The 18,399-nt window shown below is 41.2% G+C and overlaps 1 protein-coding gene across 4 annotated transcripts in view; it reads right to left on the bottom strand.

Annotated features, from left to right (window-relative positions):
• col7a1 (collagen, type VII, alpha 1) overlaps positions 1–18,399 on the bottom strand; it is a 55,737-nt gene that overhangs the window by 17,197 nt on the left and 20,141 nt on the right. For 3 of the 4 annotated variants that reach the window (XM_047332733.1, XM_047332731.1, XM_047332732.1), the window contains exons 43-87: positions 17,597–17,632; positions 17,445–17,489; positions 17,278–17,313; positions 17,101–17,136; positions 16,948–16,980; positions 16,770–16,841; positions 16,585–16,644; positions 16,352–16,387; positions 16,186–16,266; positions 15,283–15,318; positions 15,036–15,080; positions 14,848–14,919; positions 14,671–14,715; positions 14,554–14,589; positions 13,445–13,486; positions 13,206–13,286; positions 13,016–13,051; positions 12,879–12,914; positions 12,510–12,590; positions 12,369–12,404; positions 11,542–11,613; positions 10,999–11,043; positions 10,607–10,642; positions 10,169–10,204; positions 9,553–9,657; positions 9,401–9,466; positions 8,975–9,010; positions 8,848–8,883; positions 8,701–8,748; positions 8,556–8,591; positions 7,714–7,839; positions 7,318–7,527; positions 7,194–7,229; positions 7,062–7,106; positions 6,829–6,945; positions 6,672–6,743; positions 6,252–6,296; positions 5,493–5,528; positions 4,331–4,366; positions 4,192–4,236; positions 4,064–4,096; positions 3,866–3,928; positions 3,700–3,735; positions 3,063–3,143; positions 2,887–2,955 (exon numbers count right to left, since the gene is read on the bottom strand). In XM_047332733.1, coding sequence (XP_047188689.1) covers positions 2,887–2,955; positions 3,063–3,143; positions 3,700–3,735; positions 3,866–3,928; positions 4,064–4,096; positions 4,192–4,236; positions 4,331–4,366; positions 5,493–5,528; positions 6,252–6,296; positions 6,672–6,743; positions 6,829–6,945; positions 7,062–7,106; positions 7,194–7,229; positions 7,318–7,527; positions 7,714–7,839; positions 8,556–8,591; positions 8,701–8,748; positions 8,848–8,883; positions 8,975–9,010; positions 9,401–9,466; positions 9,553–9,657; positions 10,169–10,204; positions 10,607–10,642; positions 10,999–11,043; positions 11,542–11,613; positions 12,369–12,404; positions 12,510–12,590; positions 12,879–12,914; positions 13,016–13,051; positions 13,206–13,286; positions 13,445–13,486; positions 14,554–14,589; positions 14,671–14,715; positions 14,848–14,919; positions 15,036–15,080; positions 15,283–15,318; positions 16,186–16,266; positions 16,352–16,387; positions 16,585–16,644; positions 16,770–16,841; positions 16,948–16,980; positions 17,101–17,136; positions 17,278–17,313; positions 17,445–17,489; positions 17,597–17,632 — 2,547 coding nt within the window. Of the gene's footprint in view, positions 1–2,886; positions 2,956–3,062; positions 3,144–3,699; positions 3,736–3,865; positions 3,929–4,063; positions 4,097–4,191; positions 4,237–4,330; positions 4,367–5,492; positions 5,529–5,804; positions 5,841–6,251; positions 6,297–6,671; positions 6,744–6,828; positions 6,946–7,061; positions 7,107–7,193; positions 7,230–7,317; positions 7,528–7,713; positions 7,840–8,555; positions 8,592–8,700; positions 8,749–8,847; positions 8,884–8,974; positions 9,011–9,400; positions 9,467–9,552; positions 9,658–10,168; positions 10,205–10,606; positions 10,643–10,998; positions 11,044–11,541; positions 11,614–12,368; positions 12,405–12,509; positions 12,591–12,878; positions 12,915–13,015; positions 13,052–13,205; positions 13,287–13,444; positions 13,487–14,553; positions 14,590–14,670; positions 14,716–14,847; positions 14,920–15,035; positions 15,081–15,282; positions 15,319–16,185; positions 16,267–16,351; positions 16,388–16,584; positions 16,645–16,769; positions 16,842–16,947; positions 16,981–17,100; positions 17,137–17,277; positions 17,314–17,444; positions 17,490–17,596; positions 17,633–18,399 lie in introns of all 4 variants that reach the window. The other variant, XM_047332730.1, reaches the window with a different exon arrangement.

Here is an 18,399-nt window from a genome sequence, read left to right as displayed (position 1 = left end):
CCTATTGTTCATAAGCACTTTGAGATTGCTTTTAGCAATGAAAAGTGCTCTATAAATGAAATTTATTATTTTTTATTATTATTATAATTGCACTTCTATGACTGCAAGTGAAGAAGTCTACTAGTCTCTGCTCTGTTGTAGCCCTATGCAGGTTGTGATGGTTAATTCAAGGAATACTTGGTATTGTCACTCAGGAGTTAATTGTCATCCAGAGGCCTTTCCCCCACATGTTTCTGCCCCGTCTTCTTGACTGTGTCACCTTCCAGAAAAATTGTCTTGTTCCAGCGTTAATTGAAGAAGCAAAGTGGAAGTGCAGCTTTAGTTGGTTAAATCTGTATTTTATAAAGATTTAAATATTCCTGTTATCAGAGCCAAGTGCAAATGTGGAGCTGGAAAATGCCATGTCACCTCTTTTGGGGAGGGTGTGTGTGTGTGTGTGTGTGTGTGTGTGTGTTTGTGTGTGTGTGTGTGTGTGTGGGAACAAATGGTGGAGCGGCGGAGCAGATGGGCCCTCACAGACATGTGTTGCCTAGTTATTTATCAAAGCGGTGAACTCCCTGACAGTGTCACTGTGGCTCTGTCCAAGGTGCTGAACCTGAGGCCGTCAGCAGTGAGGGAACGGCTCGAGATATTCGTCACAATTCGTGTCAGCACCACAAATGGCAGGGCTGGCAGCGAATGCTGAGTACAACACAAGCAAGATCCATCTTTGTCTTTTTCTGATTTCTACCAGCAGAGAAAAACTGCACCACCAGCAACCAGAAGCTCCTGGCAATGATGAGAGTGATGAATGAAGTAGGATATTTAGTGGCTCAATGGAGACCTTGATGAGTCTGATAAGTATTATCAACAATTAAGTGCCAAGAAAAAAAGGTGTACTGGATAAATGAACACTGGAAACAATAAAGAAAATAGAGAATCTCTTACCAGATGACAAAAAAGTGAAGATGATAGCAGAGAAAATAGTGTTAGTTTTTTTATGGTGACCACCTTGTTACCATGACTGAATTAACATGAGCTCTGGATGATTAACTGAACAGCTTAAGCTTGTCGAAATGCTGCCAAACTGACATTTTATCTCTGAACCGGTTGTTTCCCATCTGTACAAGTGAGACACTGTTGAAAGGCTCAGAAAACTCTGCACACATGAGTTAACAGCTAATACATCGTGTGCTGCTACATGACATTGTGAAGTCTGGCAGTTAGTAACCTGATAAACTCATGTCCTGCTTTACAAAAAGTGGTACACATTTCTTATCACAGTACAATCTTCTTTTACAAGATAGTCAGGCGCATGCACGTGTTACTAATAGGAAATATGTCTGTTTATTTAATAGGAAATATGTCTGTTTATTTTGTTATCTGCAGTGTAATGATAAAAGGAAACGGTACTGAGCCATGTCAAATAAAATGCAAAGAGGATTTTGATTCTTTGACGATGTGAGGAGCCCAGTAGAGAGAAAGTTGTGTGACCTTCTGTCATTTTCCATCTCACTGAGCTGAAATTTGGCTTAATTGAGATCCTCTTGGCAGAATTGGGACATGCTTTGTCAAACCAGTCCACATTAACAGATGTCTGCAGTCACTCAAATACGGCAGGTCAGGTTTGGATGTTGAGAACAGTCAATCCATCAGTCTTATACCATGAGATGCAGTAAAATGTTGATGTTTGTATGATGTTGGGAGAAATGTTAATTTAAAAAATAAAAAATTGTTCTCCTGATCTGGACATTGGGAGCAGCTACACTGGATCACCCAGCTCCTTATGTTTTGATAGTTCCTTCCAGTTTTATTATATATGTGATAAAATGATGGGCCCTTGGAGTGGCGAAACTGCAAGGCACAGGGTTATTCGTTTTTGTGCTGACTCACCCTTAACAACACAATATGTCTGTTAACAGTGTTTCCAGTCTCTCTTTTCTTTTAATATCCGAGGATAGAGTCCAGGATGACATTCAGACAAACCACAGATGTTATTTATGTCCACTTTATAATACCGATGTATTCGGCATAAGACAAACTAGACCAGCTTGTGCCACTTCTAGACTGAATGGTTGGCTGAGTGCATTCAGTATTATACGAAAATGTATGCAAGCATTTATCTCAAATTCACTTCATGGTCGGCACCGCTGTTATTTTCGGAGTGAGAGGCACTACGAGCCTCCACAGGGTTTTTCCCCTGTTTACTACAATTAAGCAAAAAAACCTTCAGGGCTGTTCTGCACCAGATAATAACGACCTGTGAGCGTGGTGTGAACGCAGGGAAGAGTAACTAAATATGTTTGTTTTTTGACTGGGACAGCAAGTGAGATTTGCCCTTTGAATGTCTATCAATAATAGTCATATAACAGAGACATCCCACTGAGGCAGCTTGTGTGTAGAGATGAAGTTCTTGTATTACTGCCTAATCCCAGCTCAAAAAGCTCATCAAACGGCTGGAAATGTTCATGCAGAATACTCAATATTACAGTAGCCCACTGACGGACATTAGTTAACACTAGAGGGCTGGAGAAATGTGTCTCGAGAACATCATGAGTAATGAATTCAAACCAAATTTTTCAACGCAAACACTTGGCCAAATTCAAAATTGCAGGCGAGTGTGCCTGTTGAAGAATCGGCCGTAAATGCAGCTCCAGCCCCAGGTGGACAAACAGCAGCTGCCTCACCACGGCCCTTAAAGGAGTACTCAGAACAAGACCAGATGTGCATCGGATGAAAACTCTCACAGTTGGAAGCTAATAATAGCACAACAGAAATATTTTTTTATGACTTTGGGCAGCAAATCATTCTGTAGCTGCATCACATGCAATAACTGCGACCACGAAACCAATTTCATCGGCTGTCCTTTTCGCCGTAGGCTCCTCGGTAGATACAGCATGTTCTCACCTTCCCTGGAGGGCCGCTGTCTCCCTGCTCCCCCTTTAAGCCGTGCTGGCCTGGAGGTCCAGCAATGCCCTGTGAAACAAATTACACAATGACACTGAGGAGGACCTGATAAAAACAGCACAGTGCACACCACAGATACACATGACAGCATTGACAGTTGAGAAACACACACACACCTGCTTCCCTGGTAATCCAGGTATTCCTTCTTTGCCAGGCACCCCGTCTCTTCCAGGAACTCCAGGTTTACCTGCTTCACCCTGAAGAGCAGGAGGCACTTCAAAATGTGTAGTAGGTATTTGATACAAAGCAGGTGCAGTCACGTTTACATTACAAATCATTCAAAACTGTCTTCATGTATGCGTCTCCAAATTCTCAAAACAATGCTTCAGGGCAAAAGTGAATTTCCTGTGATAGGATTACTTGAATGACTTGAATAAATACTGACGATATTATTACGCAAACTTTCAACAGTTAAAACAACAATCAGAATGAAAACAAGAAAGAAGTGGTAGAAATGTTGGTCGTAGGGGTCAGAAAACATCTGTTGGGGATTGTTTGTTTTCAGCTGAAGGTACAACAAATCACATGTTCTGCAACCATAAATAATGGTTGAAAATAATAAATATTAATGATAGCAAATAATAAAATCTAGCAGAAAAAAATCTAGTAGACATGTTTTGTAAATCATATTTAATTACGTTCCAATTTTCAGCTGAAATGCCCCAGGCTTAAAGCATTTCCTCAACTCTACACTTCCTGACTGTGCTCCACGGTGCAGCAACAACAGCAGCCGGATCAGGATTGCATACTCACCACCTGCCCTGGCAGCCCTGGAGGGCCCTGTGGACCCTGCAGGAGGAAACACATACAGTGGTAAGAAGGAAAACACATCATGAGATTTCCCACGAATTCCATGAGAAAACATGAAAGCATTTTTTTTTCCCCCTGAGGAGAAGCAGTGATTTATTGGAACACTTACTACAGCTCCTGGAGGACCTGCTGGTCCTGGCAGACCTGTGCTCCCCTGGGCACCAGGAGGACCCTGCAGAGACGAGAAACAAACTCACACACTGCTGATCTGTTATTCAACTCCACTATCTAGTTGTTATATGACTGGGTCCAAGGGTAATGAACTCTCTTGTCTAAAAGAAGTAAAGTAGTACAGTAGCTGTCTTACCTTGACGCCAACACCTGGTTCTCCTTGGTTCCCCTGTGAAAAGAAAAACATTTTTCCCCCTGATTTAGGCCAGCAAGTGACAAACAGAATAATTTGTACGTGCAATGTTAACAGTGCAGTGAATTCACCTTCACACCCGGTGGACCTGGAAGCCCGTTGGGACCCATGGGCCCCTGATAACAACACATATCAACATGTGAACAACTGTTGGTAATGTAATAATAGTGTCTGAATGTGTGCTCATGCGTCGTCATGTGTGATACTTACAGTTGGCCCCCTTATACCAGGCTCTCCTGGGTTTCCCTGCAAGCAAAACACATATATTCATATTTCAGGGTGTATTTTTTACAGCTTTTAAAATGTATTCGCTTTCTTGCTAAGAGTTAGATGAGAAAACCATAAAATTAAATATTAGCATAAGGTGGTTTTTAGGACTTAGGACTTTAGTACAGACTAAACACACAAGATATCCAGTTTTTTTTTGTGAGCTCCCCATTACAAGTATTTATGCTAAGCTTCATATTTAATGAACACACATGAGAAAGAACACAAATAAACTGTATTTCTCAAAATTACAAATCATTTTCTTTAAGTGACAGTTATTTCATGAATATATAAATACATATTGAGCTCTTCGAAAAGTTCAAACATGTATGTACTCTATAACAGACAACTTGGAATTATTAAATAAATAATAAGACAGACTGATTGACATGAGGTCATCTGTGAGAGACACAAATATACAAAGATCACAAGAGGCGGGACAATGCAAACACAGAGGATTAACAACGTCAGCAAAGAGACAGCAACACGGTAAACTGAAAAATCTGTGGTTTGCAAGGGATAAGCACTCAACAGACAGCAGGCAAAGCTCCATGCATGATAAGCAGACTCGAGCAAATCAACAACAATGTACTTTTGGAGTACGCCCAATTTTGTATTCCCCCCTGCTATTTGTACGTTGGATCGTGGCGAGAGACTCGGCTCGGCTTTCATCTCCTCCAACAAATCGCTGGTGTTTTACACATTTAAAATCCAACTTCAAAATACACCTCTTGAGTTTGACATGGATGCTTTGGGGACAGGTGGTCTTGATTAATATTTCATGAGGTGTAACCCCCGTCCCCCCTCTCCCAACCCCTGTTCTCAGAAGGACGTGTCCAATACAAAAGAGTTAAGATTAAAGTGGTGAAATTTTTCCTGGATGGTTCATCACAGTGTTTGCATTCTGATCATAGATTGTTCTAGTCTCCTGTCGTTAATGCAGACGCAGTACATATTTTAATGCTACTAGCTGCATGCGCTACAGTGCACATGTATTTATTCAGCTTTGGTCCACTCCCACTTGTATCTGATATCACCGGGACCCGTTCTCCCAACCCTCGTTCCTCCAGACCACAAGCATGCCAGCCAGCAGCAGAGAACCTACCGGTCTACCTAGTACTCCTGGGAACCCAGGCAGGCCCTGGAGATGATGAAAGACAGAGGAAGGTAGATAACAGGAGAGTGGGGGGGGGGCAATGTTGGAAGAGGGGGAACAAACAACACAGGAAAGGAAATGGGCAGAGAAGAGAGAGGAAGTTAGAGGAGTGAAGTGTTAGCTGCACAGGATCTGCGAAGCCTCAGCCCAAGGAGGGGAGAAGAGAGCTCCATTGGCTTTGTGCTTGCAGCCAACCCAGTGGTTTTCCTCTGCAGGTCAAACCTAAGAGAAAGACCCTTCGCAGGGTCACTGGTTACTCACTGGTTGCCCTCGAGGACCAGCAAGCCCTGCTGGGCCCTGCTCCCACACGGAGGGAAGGAAAACAACATCTGTGAGAAGTGTTAATAATATCTAATATCTCACCCCTATTCATTCATTCATTCACCAACATAAACAATTACAAAATCATTTTCCAACAGTGTGTTTAGATTTTAGTAATGACTGTGAATGGTTCGGTTAAGGAAAAGATGAAACCTTAACTTGTCCTCTGGTACTGGAATCCTGTTTGTTTCATAGTTTCACAAGATTGTCTGTTGTATGCAATAAAAGTGTGATGCTTAAATAGCAGCACACTGTCAATCAATAAGTAGACGACCACTGTAAGCTGTTGAGAAGAAATATTCACTACATGTGCACACTACAAATTCAGCACTATGTCATGCTCTTTACTAAAATTAAATATTAGTGAGCATGCAGTACCCCACTTACCGCTTTCCCGTCCTGACCAGGATTTCCTGGTTCCCCTGGTGATCCCTGAAATTACAAACCACAAATTGTTTCTTCTAAGAAATGTCTTAAGTTTGCATGAGGCAAATATACTGATTTCCCAAAATGCCAGAGTCAAACAAATTTTAGTTTGTGATCAGAATCTGAATTGTTTTATTGCCACGTAGTTTCTCACATACAAGGAATTTGCTTTGGTGATTTGGTGCATAACAAACACAGTAAATAGAAAATAAGGGGAGGATAAAGCAAGTACTGTAGGTAAAAAGGGAAAAGCAATAATTGAAGCAAACTGTACAAAAGAGATTAAAGATATAAAATGTAAAAATATATAAGAATATGTACAATTAGACAAATTGTGCATTACAATGTTCCAATCTGGACTTCATCTGAGATCAAACTCACCGATGAGCCATCACGTCCTTTTTCTCCAGACTCTCCTCGGTCTCCCTTATTACCTTGAGGTCCCACAAAACCCTTAAGGACAAATGAAAAAACACATGATATTATGTATAACATCTACATGTTGTTCTGTATTAGATCAATTATGTGTAAATCTCACCCGTTCTCCCATTGTTCCAGGCGGTCCTGCTGCACCAGGCTCTCCCTTCTGTCCTGCGAGACCTGGAGGGCCTCTGGCCCCCGGCGTACCAATCAAAATCGAGTCAGCAGATGCTCCCTACAGTACATACATAAGTACAAAGGTTTTTGAACTCAATTTTACATCATATATTTCCTAAATATCACATCACAAGGGTTTCACTACATCACCAACAAGGATAAAAAGCAGTTTACCTTTTGACCTGGTGGGCCGACTTGTCCTGTCAACCCAATTTTTCCCTGACAAACAGAAAGAAATGCTCAGCTGATTTTGAATATGTTTAGGTAAAACATTAATGTTGACATCAGCCTAACATGAGCACTTACAGATTCCCCTTTGTCACCTCTCTCTCCCCGCTCCCCCTGAAACACACACGGACAGCAAATTACCAGAATCATGTTGAGTTCAATTGAATATCTTGATTTGTTGACACGCAGCTCTTCACTTTACCTTTTCTCCTGGTCTTCCAGACTCTCCCAGTTCCCCAGCTCGCCCAGGAACACCCGGTATTCCTGGCTTGCCTGGCTCTCCTGCAGGCCCTGGGGGTCCCTCTGGCCCTCGTTCCCCAATAGCTCTTCCGGGAGGCCCCGTTGTTCCCATGGGTCCTCGCTCCCCTTGATCCCCTTTTGTTCCCCTATCTCCTGGAAAACCACGAGCACCCTAGTGTTCGACAAGAAGTGGACAGAAAAGATTATTATCAAAAAAAGAAAAAAACACAAAATTCAGTTAATATACTTTGTGATAAACATCAAAATGAAAAGTGCCCCATCTGGACCTAATATGGTCTTCCTGGGGATCTTCATCATGGCGCTTTATTTTTACCCTCAGCCATGTAATCATACTCACATCTAAACCAGATGGTCCTCTCTGTCCTGACTCCCCCTTGTCTCCCTTGTCACCTTTATCTGCCTTCTGCATTGAAGAAGTCACGAGTGTGTCCTTCCTGTCCACAACCACCTTCAGATCAGACAACTGTGTGGAGGACAAAAAAAGGGAAACATTTGGCAAGGGCTTCAATACTTTCAGTCACAGGTGCCCATCTCTGAAATGCTGTACAGTAAAGACAAAGTCCTTTAGCTATCATCTCAGCATATGAAGAATTGCTTGTAATCCTTTGTGTGACTTTCACCTCATGAGACTCACAGGGTAGTAAACTTCTCCACACTGTAAGGATTATGTTTATCCAAAGATCTACACAGGGCATTGGTCTACATCTGTCACAAAAACCCTTTTAGTTCCACTTTAATAATGCCAATAAACCAAGAGCCAATCCCACACAGTGTTTGGTCATGGCAATCCCATTAATCCATTTTTAATGGACTGAAGACATTTTTATTTTCAAACTGATTAAGCTGTTGACACAAGAAAAAAAAAGACAGCTGAACATGAGTTATAAATATTCTCTACTTAATTACATTATAAAATTAGTTTGCTAAATGTTTTAATTAAATCCCCAAAAGCTAAAATTGATATTTAAAAAATTTAATGAGTAAACAATAATTTGGGAAATGTGCAAAACCAGAAGACATCACCTGAAATTGGATCATTCAGCTACATCTACATAATGTTCAAATCCCAATGTTATGTCTATCTATTACATTCAAATCTAGCGCCTTAAATAACAGAGAATACTGAAATCTTTTAACACCATTGAACTGCAAAATCATAAGTACATGAAGTCCACATACCTGAATACCGAGGCTGGCCATAGCCTTCTGTACATCCTGATGGGAGAAATTCAGAAACATCGTTCAACAGAGACAAAGCACATTGGCAATAAATTAACTCACAAGTCACACTTTGGTCATCACAGGTGATGTGATGACGTCTTACCACTGCTGTCCCAGGTTTGCCCGGCGCCCCGTCCTCTCCTGGGTCCCCCTGCCATCAAAAATAAATCAAAGTGTCAACACAAAACAAACGAAACCTCAATCAATCATGTCTCAATTTCACTATATTTAAAATGGGAGTTGAACTTACGGCTTCACCTCTAAGGCCAGCAGGACCTCTCTCTCCCTGGAGCAAAGAACATTAGACGGTCAAAAATCAGAGTCAATGGTTATTAATCTAATGCAAACTGAGATCAATAAAGACAAGTACAACTTACTCTGGCTCCCAAAGCTCCTGGAATCCCGGGGACGCCCTGAGAGACAGAGCAAGGACATTGATAAGAACATCAACAGATAAGACTGTGGGAGGGATGCAAAAGCACGCAGAGACAGATCTTGATAAAACAGACATGACCGCTCCATGTGCTGCTTTTTGGTGCTCCTACAAAACTACCTTTAGATGATACAGCATATAAAAGAACACACAAACATAACGGGTTCTATGAGAAACACAACTACATGCAGAGGAATTGTTTTGTGTGTATAATTATCTGCTCTTCCATGTATGCCCATTAGCCCTTGGATGTCTGAATTATTCCTTGCAAACCACACTGCAGGAAAAGCAGTGATATATGTATTAAACTGTAATATGCATTTCAAGAATATAATTAATATCAGAATTCTGCAAAGTCATGCACACTCACAGGGGTTCCTGGAGGCCCCTGTGGTCCTGGGATTGGTGCCGCTGCAGCTCCTTTGACGTACACAACCTGAGAGACGGTGCTTGTATTAGTAATGATAAACTATCATTTCCAGTCATAACACTTGAAAAAAAATGTGTCATCATCTGATGCACCTGTCCAGGGGGACCAATGTTGCCAGGAACCCCAGGTGGCCCCGTAGGTCCAGAGGGGCCCAGGGGCCCAGAGATTCCCCGGTCTCCTTTCTGCCCATCACGGCCCTGGAAAATATGCAATTACACAGCTGAGCCTCTCTTTACACAGGGTTACTACCATCTGTGCTATAGTGGAGGTTGAACTATAAAATCAAAGCAGGTGGCCGCTGCCACCCCTCCACTGATGTTATAGAGATAATTAATATGACTTTGCACATGAAAACAGCACGCTGACATTTGGCGCTCCTTCGGATTTCTCTCAGAAGTGGCTCACCCTTAAAGGCTAAGCTTGATCATTAGAGGCTAGTAGATTTATATAGCTGCTTCTGAGAAGCCTATTGATTCAGCAGTGAGTGAGAGTGTGATGGTTATGTCAATGTCAGAGCAGGCTACATTTGATAAGTACACACTTGAGGGAAAGTGATGAGGAGAAAAGAAGAGAGGAAAGCTGATGAGTAATACAATAAAGTCAAGGAAGGCAGGATCGATACAGGGCGAAGGTGGTGAGATAGGGCAGGTTAGGACAGGCAGGAACATGAAAAGAATAATAACATGAAGGAGATCCGGCAAAACTGACATCTCTTCCAGCTGCTCCGGCTTCTCCTCTGTCGCCCTGTAGATTAAAGAAAAAAGTGTCACACTAGAAGTAGAAATACAGGCACAATAAGCACAAGCTCAATATGTTTATATCTTTTTTTTATAATCTACTTAATAAAATTAGGCTAGTTGGATCTTACTACATTATTTTGTTTTTGTATGAGACGTGTCCAGTAAAAGATGATTCGCCCACGAGGAATCAAAACCAATATCTTGTTGAATATGCTGAATTTTGAAAAAAGGTTAGACAACACTAGAGAAAATATCACCGATTTATCACATAAATTATTCGAGTCCACAATGCAGCGTCCGTGAGTCGCCCTAAAATTATTTGTTTTGGGACAAATCCTGAAACATTCCCTAACGAAGACTAAAACCTCCTGCAAGTGCAAGGTGATCTTGATGAACAGCGACAAACCTTTCTTCCGTCTTCACCTGGCACTCCATCCTCACCCTGTAGGTCAAAACAAAATGCATTACTGGCTGTGCAGACACAAAAAGAATAATGGCCACTCTGCTGCAGGAGCCATCAGATAATTCAGTGCCACTGCTTTAGAGCTCCACTTTTAAGACAGCTATTAGGTGGCTGAGCCTGAAATACATGTCGGCACTGCTTTCGATCAGTATCATTCACAGCAAAGAGTATGACATTTTCATACTCTTACTGGACAGAATCAATATCAACATATGTCAAAGTCAAAACAATAAGGAATGTGCAACCAGTCATATTAGAGTCTGTCAGTAGAAAAAGAGGGATCATTCAGGATGCAGTGAGTATACTAGCTAAGAAAGGTTCTAGTGAGGCCGTACCATTTTGCCAGCAAGCCCAGGTTTGCCATCTTCACCTGCTTTGCCCTGAAATATGACAATGATGATGTCACACAGTTAATTAAAAGTGCTTGAAAACAGACTGAGATGTAACAAGTGCACAGTCGGTCAAAACCTTGTATACGGCTGGACCATGTGTGGTCAATATAATAACATGTAGAACCGCTGTAAACAACTTTACAGTCAGTACAAGTCACATCCACTCATTGTCACGCATATACACACACACTAACACAGAAGGACACTTCGGCATGCGGACTAGAGGAAGCAGGGATCAAACCACCGACCTTCTGGTTAGTGGACGACCTTCTCTACCTACTGTGCCACTACCACACAGTCACATGGCAATCAACTGATCAATGGTGTAACTCGAGCAGTCAGTCCCAGACATCACTCAATCATGATGTTCACGTTTTTGGAGCTGGCCTCCAGCCACAAAAATGAACGGACGAGGTGTATGGAAATATATATGAAAATACAAAAACAAAAGTATGTGTGTGTGTGTGTGTGTGTGTGTGTACTAACAGGTGTTCCTGCAGTTCCTGGAGGCCCAACAGGCCCTTGGAGGCCCTGTTCCCCTCTAGGTCCTGGTAAACCCTGGTAAAACAGACCCACACACGCCAGAGTGAATGTTTTAGTCACATTTCAGTATTTTGTCGGAAGGGTCAGGTAAAACAGATGCTGTAAATATAAAACTTTAACTTGACTACGAGGTGTGCAGATATGGACTAAAATAACATTCTTATGGTCAACATTACATAAAAGTCTCCTGTGAAACCGGACTGGCCTGGAGACAAATTTCTCTACCGTCAGCTTATGCAACTGGCCACAGGAGTGTAGACTGAATTTGAAAATCTCCACAGTGCCCTCTGCAGCATGCACAGTTAAAGTGCATATGCGTGGTTGCAAGTCAGGGGCAGAGAAGTGTTAACTAAAAATATTTTTGGCACAGAACAATCCTTCCTCCCGGGCTTGATCGTGTTTTGACATAGTGTGCATGGAGAGGAAGGGATGTGTTTGTGAGAGGGTGAGAGGGTGAGAGAGAGAGAGAGGAAGGGAGGCAAGAAGAGGGGATGAGCAAGCACAACAGTCTATAATGGGTTAGATAAGATTACCCATTAGAAATAGTAAAAAAAAACCACTGCATCTGGCCCAAGATGGACTCCTTGTTAACTGGAAGAAACATGGGGGAGCTCGACCCCCACCACTTGATTCACTACAGGTCATCATTACATTATTACTTGACATATCTGTACTAAATCTACCGATGATTACTGTACGATGATACTGTACAATGATTACTAAGAGCATTTTTCAAACCGACATAATCACATTGCAAAAGGGAGACTCACATCTCTCCCAGGATCTCCCTGTTTCCCAGGATCGCCCTGCAACACAAAGAAAAGACAAATGCATGCATCAGCTACACCCCCACACATTCAACACCCAGTGAGGCTCTATGTTTGGTGAAAAGTTGGCAGAAACTGAAATACCCTCTGTCCTGGTGGTCCAGCAGCACCTAGTTTACCATCCACACCTGGACGTCCATCTAACCCAGAGGCACCCCTTTCTCCCTGATCATAAGGAGATTTATAGTTAGGAGACCATATATTAATTACATTCTGAAACTGTAAGGGAAAAAAATCAACTTCAGGCCATTCAACTTTCTGCCAGCCACTCTGCACTTCATCTAACTGGGAATCTGCTGCATGGGAAACAGAATCCGGTGAAATGAAGGACAGTGAGACCTGCCACTCACCAGAAAGCGGGAAATCCTACAAGTTTATTTATATTTAAATTGGTAAAACGACACAGATCAGTACAGTACAATAAGTGAGATAGTAGACTAATTGATTTGAAACCTTCTCTCCAGGTGTTCCTCTGTCTCCTGTGTCACCCTGGAAATATTAGAAGTGACAGTGATGTAAGTAAATGATTCAGATATCCACTGTAGATATGAGATCGGAAGTAGAGATGCAGTGACAAAAGACAAACTCACTCTTGTGCCTGCTGGCCCCCGTTGTCCCTCAGGACCCTTTATAGACAGCAGGGAAAGGACAAGAAGTCACAAAGGATCATCAGTCATGCGTAACACATCCACAGGGAAAGGGGTCAGCGTGTATCGTATACAGTTGCCTATCAGATGCTCACAGAAGCATTTGCAAATTTTAAGAATGGAGCAAACTCACTCGTAGGCCTGGGGCTCCAGGAGTCCCTGCTTCGCCTTTCTGACCTTTGCCGCCGTTCTCTCCAGGGTCGCCAGCGTCTCCCTTGGAATGACAATGACATCAATTGTTGTAGGTGTTTCACTATATCCTTCTATTCAGGTAGTTTTGTTCAAAACACTGATAAAACTGGATGTGTATACGTAATTGTGAATGGACACACAAACTGTCACTGCCAATACATCAACAAGAACAGAACATACTTTCTCTCCTCTTTCCCCTCTCAGCTGGCCCTGGATGTCAGCCTGTTAAGGAGAAAAAACATGAATGATCACACATTTTTTGTGTTATCAGAATTGGGTTGTACTAATGTTGGGAATGCCGAGAACATTTTATTTTCAGTGATAATCTTTTTTTCAATTGACAAATTGAAAGGCACTCACTCTAATTTTGAAGAAGATATGTAAATATTTATAAATACAATCTGTAACTGAATTAAAAACCAATTCAATTGTATATTTGTATATATATGATTTCCATGAATTAGCATTAGGCTAAAACTTTGATCCGATGCTAAGACCTTAACCTGACCCTACCCCCAACCAATTTGGCAAATTTAATCCAAATTGGATTAAATCTGCCTCAGCTATTGCTGTGACAGACAGATGCCTCAGATTAAAATACACCTGCCTGCTACTACGTAGTGCGGACATTATAAACTCTCTGTTTAAGATGCAACAACAGCACTTGTTGTATCACTTCTCCTTGTACCAGTTTATTTCCCTTTTTGAAATAAATGATTCACTAGCAATGGCACCAACATTACTTTGGGAAAAAGGGAAAGTGGTATTGGGGGTAAAAAAACATAATCCAGACACCAAAGACATCAAAAGATTTAAGAACTAGAGAACATCAAAGCAAATAACGATTTACATAAATTACATAGATGAAAAGCTATATTGATTTACCACCACTTACTGAAGAAAGAGGAATTTGAGCAAATGTTTACAATAACAGAATTCTTCAATGCCTGAACCCATGCCTGACAATAAATGACCAGGGCCTGATGGCTCCACCTTCTGCTTTAAAAAACACTTTTCTCACAATCGACCGACTGTCAATATTTATCTTAGCCAATACTCAATCTCAACACACTTCTCTTTAGAGCAGAAAAAAACCTTTAGTGAGGGTTGAACTTACCAATATCCCTCATAGGCAGAATAGCATACAATCAAAATAACAATAAAGAGGGGAAACCCTAACCCTTAATTTTATGTCACATTATTTAATCTAGAAAAAAAATATGTCAGAGGCTATAGTTTCCTTAACTCAAATTCTTACTTTTAACATATGGTGATAGTGACATACTCACCACTTTTCCTGCTGGTCCCGGTGGCCCTTGAGCTCCCTGCAGGAAGAGAAGTTTGTGAATCCACCAACAGTAGAAACTGTACAAAGTTAAATCAGCACAAATAAGCAGACAACAAACCTGCTCTCCTTTCTCTCCTCTCTGTCCTGCAGGTCCAGGGCCGCCCTATGATCGAACATAGATCAATAAAGGGTTGAGCAACTGACCTTCCTCAATTTTTCTTTTAAGGCCTCAGAGGAATAACACAAGAGCATATTGATACACTGTCTTTACGATGACGCATAACATGTGCCTCACATTTCGTCCGTGCTCTCCAGGGTCTCCTAGGTCTCCTTTCTCTCCTGGTCGTCCGGGCTGACCAGCCAGTCCCTGAGGGTGGTCAATAAAAATATCTATTAACTGAACTTTCCTTTGATATAACTGGATAGTTTTAAAGTTTAAGTAATTAAATGACAATAAAAATGTGTCATAGAAATGTGTCCTACCCTAAGTCCTCGTTCTCCTGACTTCCCTGGAAGTCCAGACTCCCCCTAATGAAAAACAAGTTTATAACAGAAAGGACACAGAGTGATGTCTAAACACAAATTATTAAATATACTGTAAAGACTTTTCTATGATGCAAATAGTTGGGAATGGCACCATTTAAGAAATATATATTCCAACACAAATAGGAAATGAAAGTGAGTATGTGAAAAACAGAAATGGAGAGACTAAGAAAAAGGTCATACGTACTGGAGTGCCCTCATCACCCTTCTCTCCATTCACTCCCTGTAAAAAAAAAAAAATCCAAGTATGAATAATTCATTAAATTTAACTTTGGGGAAACATCACTGGCATTACATTTCAAAAGCTATCAAATCAGCTGTGTACAGGGTCAGAAGAGATAACATATATGAAGGAAGGGGAAAAATTATATAATTCACGCAAAGTGTATTTGTTTTTACCTCGAAAATGACATCTTTGGAAAGAGATGCATGTTGGGAGGAACAAAGAAAGTGCTTAAGAGGCTATTTGATTTTTGATTTCAGCACCAAGAGCGACTTGAAATAAGAAAAACAGGTTTTTATAATACTAAAGTGTAGAGCATTACTTCCCTGAGTTTAAAAAAACAAAAAATGGTTTGCAGTACAACAAAGGCTGGGCAATATGGTTAATACCATCATTGAAACCATTATGAAGATAATAATATGGATGTTTCCTAATACCAACATATATCACTATCTACCAAATTATAACTCTTAATATTTAGGCAGCAGAACTTTGTATAATGGTAAGAACACTAGGGCTGCAACTACATTTTCATTAATCCTTTGTTTCTAAAACGTTACAAATTTGTGAAAATAGCCCACTGCAGAATCAGAGAGGACGGCTTCAAATGTTTAGTTTTGTTCAACTAAGAAACAATCAGAAACTGATATTCAGTTTTAAATGACAACAGAGGAAACGAGCAAATCCTCACCTTGGAGAAATCTTTATTGATTTATATTTTCATGTCTTTCACTATTAAAATAGTTGCAGATAAATGTCGGTCGTTAAATATATCTGTATGCAAAGAATATTACCAAGTTCTTGATAAAGCTATTGAAAAAGGTACAGAGAGATGGTCCTGTTGGACCTGTTTTACACAGTTCTGACCTCTTTCCCAGGAAGACCGGGCTTTCCAGGAATTCCAGGTCGCCCATTCTCCCCCCTCTCTGCTGGTTCACCAGGGTCTCCCTAAAGAACAGTTTCAACACCAGTTTTACAATCAAATTACACATTTTAACAGAAAAAGCTAAAGAAAATGCAGCAAGAATCTGACCTTGGCACCTGGTCGTCCATTGATACCAGCAGGTCCCTGAGGGAAAAACACATCTTTTATGTATTTTCAGTTGGTGCATTTTTGAGGTATGACTAACAATGACAGGTGGCACACAGGAACATTTCATGAATAATGGGTGCTTTTCTCAGCAAAATAATTAATAAATAAACATTATGACTGCCATTTTTTGTTCTGATGAAAAGTCTTTACTGTGACTTTTTCTATGAACTTACTCGCTCTCCTGGCTCTCCTCTAGGACCAATGACACCTGAGCCTCCTGACCCTGGAGACCCCTGGGAGAATAACAGAATGTCATTTGATATACATTATGGCAGATTGTAAGCATGTGCATTCACAATCATACACACTCGAACAATTGTAATTTTTAAGGCATCATCATCATCCAGTGTTTGCTCACTTTCTCTCCTCTCTGCCCAGGCTCTCCTTTTTCTCCCCTCTGCCCATCAAGACCACCCAGACCCCGCTCCCCCTGTGGAAGAACAGAACAGGAAAGGAAAAAAATCCGAGTGAAGAATGGTGGTGTCACTGTCCGGCGAAAATGACGAGTTATATAAGAACAGAATTTGAAACCTTACCTGTTCCCCTTTCTTTCCTGGAAAACCTGGAGTCTGCATGATTTGGATAATACAGTTAAGACTGTCACACACAGAAGAACTCCCATGGAGTGCATATTTAAAGTAAGAGATGAATCATTATACGACATGATTTTTTCATATCTGAGGACTCACACTTCTGCCGGGCTCCCCACGTGCTCCATCAATTCCCTGGGGACAGACAGGTTCACGTGTTCTTTGATCTTTGCTTGGAGATTCATTTCATCAGATTATGAAACGTTCTGTGATGGAATCACGTTCCTATTGCCCTGCTGACTCTTATATGATAACACTTCATTGAATCAGTCTCACCTTTTCTCCCGGCGGTCCACTGAGCCCTGGTAAACCCTGATGACAAATGAAACAATTCATTCACGAGACTTCAAGTGCATTCATTTCGGTTAGACCATGCAACAAATATGAAACAAAAAGGCACACTGCTGCCATTAGCCAATACTACACGACAGTCTGTCACTCACTCTCAACCCCGGTGTTCCTGCGAGGCCTGCCTTCCCTGGATCCCCCTGAGACGACAAAATTATTCAGAAAACTGCAAAAAAAAAATCCCACTAAAAAGGAAAGATGCCAACAGTATGATTAATTTTAATTAAAAAAACACTGCTGCACTCACTCTCCCCCCAGTTTCACCAGCCGGTCCTCTCTCACCCTGCGAAGACACATGGGCAGAAACATTATTGATTTCTAAGAGACACTTGCCTGGTGTCTCTCTATGAGCACATGCATGTGCAAATTGCATTATCCATCACTGTCAGTGTTGTAACTGGAGTCTTTCTGGAGGTTGTCTTCCTTGATTGTCCAACTTGTTGACAACAACACTTTGCATCTTAAAGAAAGGTGTTGCAGTCATTGTGAAATTGATCTTGCTCTAAATGCAATGCATTATTATCTCACTGTAAATGTGCTACAGTTATTTGGGTCAGCCCATGTGCTGCATTTATTAGCTTCTTAATTTGCACCTACAAATAACTTCATAGTGAAAATATATTTTTCTGATGCGAAGAGGAAGCCTTTATGTAGCAGAAATAACATTTTCACAGCATTCCACTCATTGTGCATAATATGAACATGATCCTTGTCAGTGATAAAAAAAAAGAAAAGAAAAGAATAAGTATAGTGAGTCCCAGGAATTGACATTTAAGCTGCCTCTCTGTTCAGGTACAAACAAGTTCAGGGCAAGATATTTTTCTTGGATTTCTTTGGATCTCCGCCCTTTGCACACCAACACTTTTCACTTGAACTTTTCAGGAGTACAGTATATGAGCTTGATGAGACTCACCCTTGGGGCAGAGAGATAGTTAACATTGCATTTTTACTTTTTTCATTTTGGAGAAATTTCAGTCTCCTCTTCCCTCTGGAAAACCCTAACAACTAGAGCTGGTGCAGTGTCTGTGATTGCGGACCAGTCATTATATG

This window comes from Scophthalmus maximus, chromosome 6 (genome assembly GCF_022379125.1).
Source record: "Scophthalmus maximus strain ysfricsl-2021 chromosome 6, ASM2237912v1, whole genome shotgun sequence".
Classification (NCBI taxonomy): domain Eukaryota; kingdom Metazoa; phylum Chordata; class Actinopteri; order Pleuronectiformes; family Scophthalmidae; genus Scophthalmus; species Scophthalmus maximus.
Note: the sequence above shows the minus strand (reverse complement) of the source record. Positions and strands in the feature narration are given on the sequence as shown.